Source organism: Glycine soja, chromosome 10, assembly GCF_004193775.1.
Source record: "Glycine soja cultivar W05 chromosome 10, ASM419377v2, whole genome shotgun sequence".
Classification (NCBI taxonomy): Eukaryota; Viridiplantae; Streptophyta; class Magnoliopsida; order Fabales; family Fabaceae; genus Glycine; species Glycine soja.
In genome coordinates this window covers 4,886,144-4,897,148 of record NC_041011.1, presented here as the reverse complement: position 1 = coordinate 4,897,148, position 11,005 = coordinate 4,886,144, and the positions used below count along the sequence as shown (strand labels likewise).

Here is an 11,005-nt window from a genome sequence, read left to right as displayed (position 1 = left end):
CCGAAAAGAGGAAAGTAAAAAAAATCACCAAGGCATCATCACAAACATGCTAGCTAGCTCTCTGACTAGCTATTGCCTTGGCAATTAAGGTATATGACAGTGAACAACTAAGAGAACGTGTTGAACTAGTTGATATAAGACTTGGCTCTTTGTGTATATCATGTGTGTTTTCATTTCTCAGACCCTACATTCAATTCGGTGTTGTGATGCTACTCTTTTTCTACGTATGAATGTAAGGAATAAAAACGTAGTTATGACTCAAGATTGTTTCACTTATATTTTCGTGACTATTTATGTGAAAGAATTTAATGGTAAAGTAGTGTAAAATTGTTTACATATGTAAAATATTTTAATTAAATCTATAAATATAATAAGAGCTAGCAGGCCGGATAAATAGGATAGTACTCGTACCCACTCTCACTTCCATTAAAATTTGGGGGTAAATACTCGCAAAAAAAAATTATAGTATAATTTTATTGTCTAAAAAGTATCGTGAAAAGAAAATTACCAATACAAATAACATTTATCAAGCTTAAAGGGAAGAAGTGCATTTCTATATGATTCCCAGAGAGAAGAAGGATGAAAGTCCTACGTACTAATTCAGAAAGTAAAATGAAAATTATAATAAAGGAGGAGGAAGAAAAAAACAGATAACTTGAGGCCTTAGGGTTTCTTTTCACGATTTATGGGAGGGGGGTAAGGGAAAAATGTAGGGGAATGAATTCTCTTTAGTGAAAAAAAACTTGACTATCTGAAGTAGTATTATATTATAATCTTACAATTTATTCTTTCAAAATCAAATTTTAAAATAATAATATTAATAGAGTTTAATCATTATGCACTGACCACATCCAATCATAAATTTTCATTTGAATTACTTTAAAATTCAGTAAATTTATTATAAATAATTAATTGTGATTGCTTACATAAAAAATTTTACTATAACATTTTTCTAATAATAATATATTATGTTGATAAAATTTATTGAAGAGCTAAAATCTCATAAAATTGTAATGTGTTACTGCAAAAAAATCATTCTCAAGATGCAATAGTCCTTTATCTTTATACTTATATATATATGACTGAAATTGAATGTATGCAAAAGAGAAGGAAAACAAATTAAATTCTAAGGAAGAGTCTTATTAGTACTACGACCTATGTGATTGATGTCCGCAGTGATGATATTGAAGCAATGACTAAGGGAATTTTCCTTAGGGTTTTAATGTAGAAAGAAATGTGGTTTTGTTTCTGATGAGGCACTCTCTTTTGCAGTTCACTCCTACCCTACATGTCCCCTGTCTCCTGTCCCCAACGCTTGCTTACTTAGCCACCACACTGTAGACCATAGTCTTAAAAAAACAATAGAATGACAGATAATACGAAAGAGAATAATTGAGAGGGAAATCTAAGGCAACTTCAATTTAGCCTCTTACCCCATAGACAACACATGTGCTGCCTCACTTTCTAACTTTCCATTCCTACATCATTTCCCACGAATTAACAAATAGCAAAAATGGGTCCTCCTAATAAATGTCTGTCTAGTCAATAAAAATCAAATTCGTATTTTATCATAACGTGAATTCAAATTTTGATGTTGATAGTAAAAATTTTATTAATAAATAATTTATAAGTGTTTTTATACTTTTTTTTTTTAATTTTGGTATCTATTATAATGAACTTATCAAATCCAATTCACCTATTTTTTATTTTTTTAAAAAATGGACCCTTCTTTCTCCTCACCAACTCAACCTCCTTTCCCTACTTGAATTAGATTATACCCATGATGATTAATTATATTAGAGTAGTTGAGAAGTGACTCATAGCATGACATGAATAAGATGCAGGTCGGTGGCAGTGCATGCATGGTGATCTCATTTCGCCATGGCTACTATAAGCTAGAGACAAGAAACAAAAATATAGCGATGGGATGCGTTCCATATATCCTTATCCCATTACCATCTCCACCACATTTTGCAACCTTTTTGCGGACTCTAGCTACAAAAAGAAACCTCAAACTTTCTTCTACAAAATATCAATATATAACACATGATGATTTGAGTACAGATCGAACTAAAGAATATTAAGTTGGACGTCAAATCAAGATATAAAACAATTTTACAACGCATGAATGATCGCTCGATTTAAAAATTAATATAAACCAATTAAAGACCCTTATAAAGTGCACCATCTTGTAAAATCTTTTAAATCACTAAAAAAGTTATGAAATTAATCTTAATCATGGCATGGCAAGGCAAATGAGGTTCGTGCGTATACCCGAGATTATTGCTAATAGTCCTGCTGGCTGGCTGCTGTTGAAAATCTTCGTACGGGGTCCACAAAAAATATGTACTACCATTGGACTCATTTTCTAGGCACATAAGGGACAGGGAATCTTCTTATGTGGAGCATAAAAGTGAATTGGTATAGTGCACATGCAGTAGCAGGCCAGCACCCCAATTGGGGAGGGTGGCTGTACCCTACAAGCACCAAATGGACCATTCAACTTTCAAGTTAAAACATGCATGTCTATTTGACCTCATGCCATTATTAATTTTCATTGCTTTTTTTCTTGGTATATTTTGTTTCTCATGTCAGATATGATAGATATCTTTCAATCTATTGAGTTAAAAGACTAATTACACTCCTACAATTTGTAATCGTTACTAGTCAAAAAAAATTTATACACAATAAAAATCAAACACATTAATTCCATTAAATAAATTATTCTCACTTATATAAACATAATATATTATTATATTGTTTCACTAATTCTTTTATATATATATTATTTTTGAAGGAACAATTAGAGGAGGCCAGACAGCTCAGATAGGGCATCCACGTGATGCAATCAGCGGTTTAGAAGTTCTAGGTCATTCTAACAGCTGCACCAGCACCTACATCTCACCGAGAGATTTCTTGCTCTAGATCTATATGAATGCAAGGAAAATATAATACGAAATGATAGATTTGATATCTTTTTAAATGTCATTTTTATGATTATGAAAACTCTAAACATTAATATTAAATTAGTTCCAGTAAAATTAAATTTAAATATTTTATATAAAATCTTGAGTTTAATCTTATAAGTGCATGTTTGGATTTTCTTTCAAATTGATTATGGCAGTCAAAATTGTGATGTGACTGTGTGAAAAATTAGAAGCAACTGTTGCTTCAGTGTGACCGAGAAAAAAAAATTGATTTCACTATACTGTATCGTGTATCCAAACATATGCTAAATGAAAAATTCTGATTAAAAGATTATATTAAATGTGTTTAATTAGATCTTTCGTAAAAAGATTACGAAAACTATAGGTTAATACTATTTAAAAAGATGAAAACAATAATATATACATAGAGTTATTCGATTGTAAATGAAGTTTTGTAAAATATTTTATCGTTATTTACGTAAAAAAATACAAATAAATTAAATATTTACATAAATAATACACCCACATTATTATTTATGTGAATGATATATATTATTGTACATGTTAAGAATAACTGTGTTTTTTCTTCTTCTTGTTTTTAAATTGTTTTTGTATTTTAATTTATTTTCTGTGTTATTAATTGTCTATATTTATATTTTGTTTTAAAAAAATATTATTATTTTGCATATGTTGTTGTTAATATTTTTTTTGCATATTTTATGGTTTATCATTTTTGAAGAGTTAAAAATATTTTGTATTTTTCATTTTATTTGATTATTAAAATACATAATCAATCAACAACTTAATTGAAATTTAAAAAAAAAATATTTAATCAACAAGTTGAATTGAACTAAAATATTTAAATTACAAAATAAATAGAAAATTATAAACAATATAACAAAATATTTAAATTCGAAATAATACAACAAAATTTTTAAAATACAAACAATATGACATAAACTTAACATTATTGGTTTGAGCCTACACGGTGGGAGCATTATTTTTTGAATGGTCTGGGATGCGACACATAAAACATCATTTTGGTTAACTTGATTCTCGGATATCCATTTTGATGTGTATAGGAGAGGGGACACGACAACCTTTAAAATTTCTTTTCATCTTTGGGTCATGACAAATTCTTGACTTGTGACACAATGATCAATACGCTTCTTTGCGCAATTCGTCAAATAATCCTCTTTACATGTTGGATACACTTTCCAATGTATACACATGATGTTTGTAGTTCCTATACTCATGGTGAACGTGCTTATAAGTAGCAACAACATGAAAACAAGATATATACACTTTTTGAAATTTGTCACTATCATACTACCTTTCATTTAGTCTAATTGGAAAATTTTCAGTAGGCTGAACCTTTCTTGTGTTAATTGTCTCATGGACTAAGAATCGTGTGTCGCATCGATCAAACTCAAAAATAATGTGAAAGATTATCTTTCTTTGTTGTCTTCCATAGCCTTGTTTAATACTTGTGTATAAACTTGACTAGATTGTTATAACTTCTCTCCCTTTTTAGTTGAACAATATATTACATCTTATATAGGTTGATTTTACCGGTATACATATTGACAGATTTCATATTTTTTTTCTTGAATATTGAATTAATTGACTCAGCAAAATTGATAATCATGTGTTCTCATCATCAACCATCATCCCATGCGAGAATATATTTTTTTCGCAAAATCTTCCTAAACCAATTAATTACTAGTTGAGCTTGTGTCTCCTCCCTCGTAGTGTTAATCAGATATTTCGGTATAAAAGTTTCACTTTCGCTTAAAGTAAACAATGATTCTTTTATAAGAAAATTTATCAAACAATGGTTTATCAATCTAATTTGGTAAATGACAAAATACTTTACAAATTCACATGAGATAGCAAAAAAAAAAAAAAACAAATGAAGAAAGAAGTCAAATTGAAAAACCTGGGGGATATGATGCATGGTGCTTTTCATCTGATCACAATTCGCTAAAACCAAATGAAATAAGCCTGCACGATGCCACTGGTTTAACTTTACACGCAAGTTTGAAAAGGAGGGGTAAACATTAAGATTTAGGAATCTTCCTTTCAACGTTTTAGATATTTTAATCGATCCTTTTATTTATTTGGTTTTTTTTTGTACTGCTCTATTTATTTGTTGGTTATTATTATAATAAACAATTTATTTTGATTTCTGGTGTTATTAAATTGTTTGAACTTTGAGTGATAAATTTACCCATAATTAAAATTTTCGGTACATAAACATAATATGCAAAACTTAAAATTAATAATTAAATATTTATTCTAAAAATATGTATTTAATTTTAACTTTGGTTTTCATAATTTAACCTTTGTGTCTAATTTTAATTTTTTAACATTCAGCTTCTTAGTTTTTCAATTGTTTAAATATGTTCATATCAAATTTCTATCAAATAATTCATAGAATATAATGAAGATGTAAGGTATCATTGATTTTTTTTTATAGAGACCATAAGAATTCTTTATTGAAAATAATTCTGCTTGAGTAAGATGAGAGATAAAGTTCATTGATCTTTATATATTAACAAAATAAAATACATGAACTATTTAAATAAAATTGAAGTATATATAAGATGTAACAAAAGTAATTTTTATTTTATTTAATTATATAAATCAATGATAGATTATACTTCTATTGTATTTTTATTAATTATTGAATGAAATTTATAATAAAAACTTAATTTGAATAATAAAAAATACAAAAAATAAATAAATAAATATGAGCAATTAAAAATTAAAGAAAAAACTAAAATCACACCTAAATTTAAAAAAGCAGGGTGCAAAAGTGGAATTAGAAAAAAAAACACCCCATTTTGAGTAATTTAATAAAGAATAAAAAAAAAGTAATTGACATTTTTTGTTTAATAAAAAGGTATTTGAAACTTCTTACTTAGCATATAAATTAATGATTTTTCTCTTGTCTAGTCCATTTTGAAATGAAATAATACCTCAATTTAATTACAACTCTATATCCCGATGGAAAAATAAAAAAAAAACTTAAATGTCAAGGCTAACAATTTTGGTTAATTAATTGACATTTGATTATACTCCTTTAATTCAAGTTGTTGAAGTGTTGGTACGTAATCTTGCATGTTGATTGCCCTAAACACATTGAAGTGCAGAATTACGTGAAAAGTGGTGGTAAGAAGTTACAGATGGGATCCCTTTGTCCTTATGGAAAGTTTACAGAGCCCACCATCTTCGATCACCAATCTATCTCCATGGATTTGGACATTCACACTCAGCCACGCCACTTTCATAGCCTCTTTTCTTTGTTACTGTCCACTGGGTGGGCCCCATCTCCTGCTACAGATAAAATCTCTTTTAGATACTCCATCGATCCCACTCCAACACAACACCCACTTCATTCAGACAAACACACAAATAAACAATCTTTTAACTTTTATGATCTTTCACCTTTTCGGGAAGCCTAATGTTTAAAGCCAAATGCTAATATTTATTAGTATTTTTTAATACAAATTTTTAATTTTAATTCATTAACTAATGTCACACTACTTAACGAGACCCATATTTAAATATACACGTACTTTCCAGCTGTAAACCCATGCCACCAACAAGATTCGCCATAATTAGTACATAATTGGTTTCTTGACTATAAAATGAGATTCTTCTTTAGTGTGGGTATAACTGATATTTTGTTTAAAAGGGTGAGATTTATTTTAACAATTTGTATAGTCAGGAGTTTGAACTCAAAAGTGTATATATGAAATGATATCTATTGACAAATATTAACTATTTAAAATATTAGTATTTTGTTTTCGATTGAAAATGCCCTGCCAACCCATTTATTTTAATGATTTGTGTGTTCTGAAAAAAAAAATCAATGACAGTCATTTAAGGAACAAGCTAGTGTGCACCAAATTATAAAATTCAAGGAAAGAGTCAAAACAAAACTGAGGAACAAAATATACTAATTAGTATACTTGGGTGAATTTTTTTCCAATTTAATTTTATATTATATTATTTTATAAACTAATTATATTTGGAAATAAAACAATTACAATCAACACGCAATTCAAACAATTACTAACAAAGTTGGAATAAATTTTAGTGTTAACTACTGTTTTTAGCCCCTGAATTTAGAAGTATATTTTTTTTAATCTCTAAAATTTAAAATTATTTTTTTAATCCTTAAATTTTAAAAATAATTTTTTTAGTCTTTTATATAATAAATTGACACGTTGTGGCTAATTTTTTTAGCATTTTATAGTAGTTTTAAAAGGAGAATTTAAGTGATTAAAAGACAAAAATTAATTTAAAATAATAAAAAATTGTCATAAAATATCAATTTATTATGTTAGGAAAAAAAAATACAATTTTTAAAATTTTAGGGAAAAAAATATTTTTAAATTTCAGGAATTATAAAAAACACGTATTTAAAATTCAGGACTAATTAAATCTAAAATTTAACATAAAACCTAAGTCAACACGAAATTTACAGTTTTTCACTTTCAAGTCAACCGTATTTTTTAAGAATAAGCTTAATTTAATTTTTGGGAATCAACAAAATAAAATAGTAAAATAAAGCAAGTAGTTTGCAGATCAGGAATGGTAGTTAATTCTTGTTCTTATAAAATTGGTCATTAGATTCCCCCAAACAATAAACAAATAAAGAAAATGGTCATTAATACTATTTAATAATATCAGATTAAAGAAAAAACATCAATAGCAGAAGCTAACAGTAAAAGAAAGACGAAAGTAACTCAACCAAGTTCGGTACATTGAGGTTGTAACGGTCGAAATGGAAGCTGTAAAAATGGCGACACCCACGTGGTTTCATCGTCATCACCACTCACTCACTCACTCACACGGTTCTCACTTCGTGAAGAAGAGAAAACACAAACAGAACCATCTTCTTCATCAAATTCATGAATGACACTGTTCCCAAGTACCCAACCCAACCATGCAAATTCTCACCGCCCTCTCTTTCTCTTCCTTCTTTCTTCTTCTCTTATTCCTTTTCCTATTCGGTAACGCACACGGGTTCGGCTCAATGGGACCAATCTCCGCGTCGTTCGGAAGAGACGAGGTTTTTTGCTCCATCGATGCTAGTGGAAAACAGGACGTTATTTGTTGGGGGAACAACGCCACGTCACCGTCGCTCTCCGCCGTCGCAAACGCCATCCCTGCTATGTCAGCACTCTCCGGCGGGGAGGGCTTTCTCTGCGGCATTTTAGCGAACACATCGCAAGCGTTTTGCTGGAGCGCTGTAACGAAACCGAGCGCAGATCTAATCCTCGTGCCTCCGGCGTACCGGAACACCGCTTATTCCCACATCGCCGCCGGCCAGAATCACGTATGCGCCGTCAAGGGATCCTACTTCGCCGATCGCGATTCCGGCACCGTTGACTGCTGGGAAATCACGAAAACCGCGAACAAAACTTTGACGGCGAAACAGAGCGATAAGTTCAACGACCAATTAATGTCGAATCTGGAGGTGAAGAGGGTTGTTTCCGGTGAAGGGTTCACCTGCGGCGAGGTAAACGACGGTGGACTAATCTGCTGGGGACCCACTTCGGAAAATTTGGGAAACATTAACATTTCCAATGTTACCGACAGTTTTGCGGTTCTGGTGGCTGGCCGGAGCGCCGTTTGCGGCGTTTTCAACGTTTCCGGCGAGTTAAAATGCTGGGGCGACCCGGTTTCGTATTCGGATCCTCCGTTGGATTCGGTTCGGTTAGTCTCTCTATCAGCAGGGGCTAACCATTTCTGTGGCGTGAGAATGGATAATCACGAAGTTGAATGCTGGGGTGATTTGAATTCCTCGGTTGTTCCAAAAGGTAATGGCTTTATGGCTATTGCTTCTTCGGATTTCACCACGTGCGGGATCAGGGAAGATGATCTTCTTCTGGATTGTTGGTTGGTCAACGCTTCAAAACCCGATTTTGATCCTCCTTTGGAGCTTTCAAGCCCTGGACTCTGCAGGGCTAGTGAGTGTGGGGTTGATGAGTTTGCTTTCAATGTTAGTGTTCTTAACGAGCTAGCTTTGACAAGCTTGTGTGTTAGAGAAGATTTGAGGATTTGTTCTCCTTGTGGGTCAAATTGTTCCAAAGGATACTTCTTGTCTAGTGAATGTACTAGGAATGCTGATAGAGTTTGCACTGCTTGTTCTCTTTGTCAGAACAGCTCTTGTTTTAATGTTTGTGGACTTCACTCTTCATCGGGGCTTCATTTGCATTGGCATTGGCATGATTTACGTAAATGGGTGGTGATAGTTGGGTGTCCAGTTTTGGGGTTTTTGGTTATTTTGCTTTGTGGGTGTCTTCTTATGGTTAGAAAGAGGTCTAAGAAGCAATCCAAGTCTTGCATGGGAAAACCGGATCAGGAGGATGATCATGTGAATGTTGCTCTTAACTCTACACCTTCGGTTAATTCTTGCCCCGGTGTGCCTCAGGTTTTCAGGCTTTCTGAGCTGAAGGATGCTACTAATGGGTTCAAGGAGTTTAATGAACTTGGGAGGGGGAGTTATGGGTTTGTGTATAAGGCTGCATTAGCTGATGGGAGAGTGGTTGCTGTTAAAAGAGCAAATGCTGCTACCATTATCCACACTAATAACCGTGATTTTGAAACGGAGCTGGAGATTCTATGCAAAATTCGCCACTGTAATGTTGTCAACTTGTTGGGGTATTGCGCGGAGATGGGGGAGAGGTTGCTTGTCTACGAGTATATGCCTCACGGGACGCTCTATGATCACCTCCACGGTGGTCTTTCTCCGCTGACTTGGAGCCTCAGGTTGAAGATTGCGATGCAGGCCGCAAAAGGACTTGAGTATCTTCACAAGGAACCTGTGCCTCCAATTGTGCACAACGATCTTAAAAGTTCCAACATTCTTTTGGATTCGGAGTGGGGGGCAAGGATTTCGGACTTTGGACTTCTTGCTTCGAGTGACAAGGATCTCAATGGGGACCTAGAAAGTGATGTTTACAATTTTGGGATTGTGTTGCTTGAGGTTCTGAGTGGAAGAAAGGCTTATGATAGGGATTACACCCCTTCCAACATGGTTGAGTGGGCAGTGCCTTTGATCAAACAAGGGAAAGGTGCTGCTATAATTGATAGGTACGTGGCTCTTCCAAGAAATGTTGAACCTTTGCTAAAGCTTGCTGATATAGCAGAGCTTGCTGTGAGAGAGCGTCCAAGTGAGCGTCCACCTATGTCAGATATAGCATCTTGGTTGGAGCAAATTGTGAAGGACGGATTGATCTTATAGCATTAATCATTGCCCTGTGAGAAACTTGTTTCGAATTTTGATCCATCCACAATATCTTCTTTTTCATAAATTTCTGTGAGTAATGCTCTCTTCTGCGATTGTAAATTGTTTTGAGTTTGTTGTAGATTGCTTATCTCCTTTGTAGTAGTTCTTTGGGTTTACTTTTCCTAATCTTCACGAAGTGAAGGACATGGCATTATTGCAACATACACACATGCTGTGAATTTTTTTTCCTCTCATATAAGCCTAAGACCATTTCCAGCATACAGATAGAATCAATTTACATGTACAACAGTGACTTAAAATGGTAGTCAACATGAATTTTTTTGGTCAGGCATTAGTGATTCAATAAATGTGCAACCTTGTTCTTGCTGGAAACCACCACTCTGGTCATTTAGCAATTGAGAATAGTAATTTTGTCACACTTCCAGCAGTAAAACTTTTATTATTACCTTGGTATATTTTGTTGGTGAATTAAAAAAATGAATGAAGCTTATGGAGCTATATACCGATTGAAGAATGCTTAATTAGGAATGTGCTTTGAAGTAAGTAACACTTGCAAATCCACCGAATTTTATTTCACTTATTTGATATATTTTTGGCGCCTATCCCGTTACTATGCCACACTGCATCCAATTGAAGAGCCCATCTGCAATTTGATCGCTGCTGAAATATATAACAGCACGGAGTTATATGAATATGATTGGCTAATTCAATACTTTCCTTAGTTATTAAGTGTGTGTTTATTCATTAAATTTAAATATTTTATTATGAAGTCACGGTATACGGCATACCATGCTTCCAAATTGTATCAGAT

The 11,005-nt window shown here is 32.6% G+C and overlaps 1 protein-coding gene across 1 annotated transcript; it reads left to right on the top strand.

Moving 5' to 3' along the window:
• The first annotated feature begins 7,653 nt into the window (after positions 1-7,653).
• On the top strand, positions 7,654-10,647 carry LOC114372442 (serine/threonine-protein kinase-like protein CCR1). The gene has a single exon (XM_028329996.1). The coding sequence runs from the start codon at positions 7,885-7,887 to the stop codon at positions 10,186-10,188; it is 2,304 nt and encodes a 767-aa protein (XP_028185797.1). The 5' UTR covers positions 7,654-7,884; the 3' UTR covers positions 10,189-10,647.
• The last annotated feature ends 358 nt before the right edge of the window (positions 10,648-11,005 follow it).

Bases quoted from the DNA above. Each gene is read 5' to 3' on its own strand.
- LOC114372442 (XM_028329996.1), top strand. From the start codon at position 7,885: ATGCAAATTCTCACCGCCCTCTCTTTCTCTTCCTTCTTTCTTCTTCTC.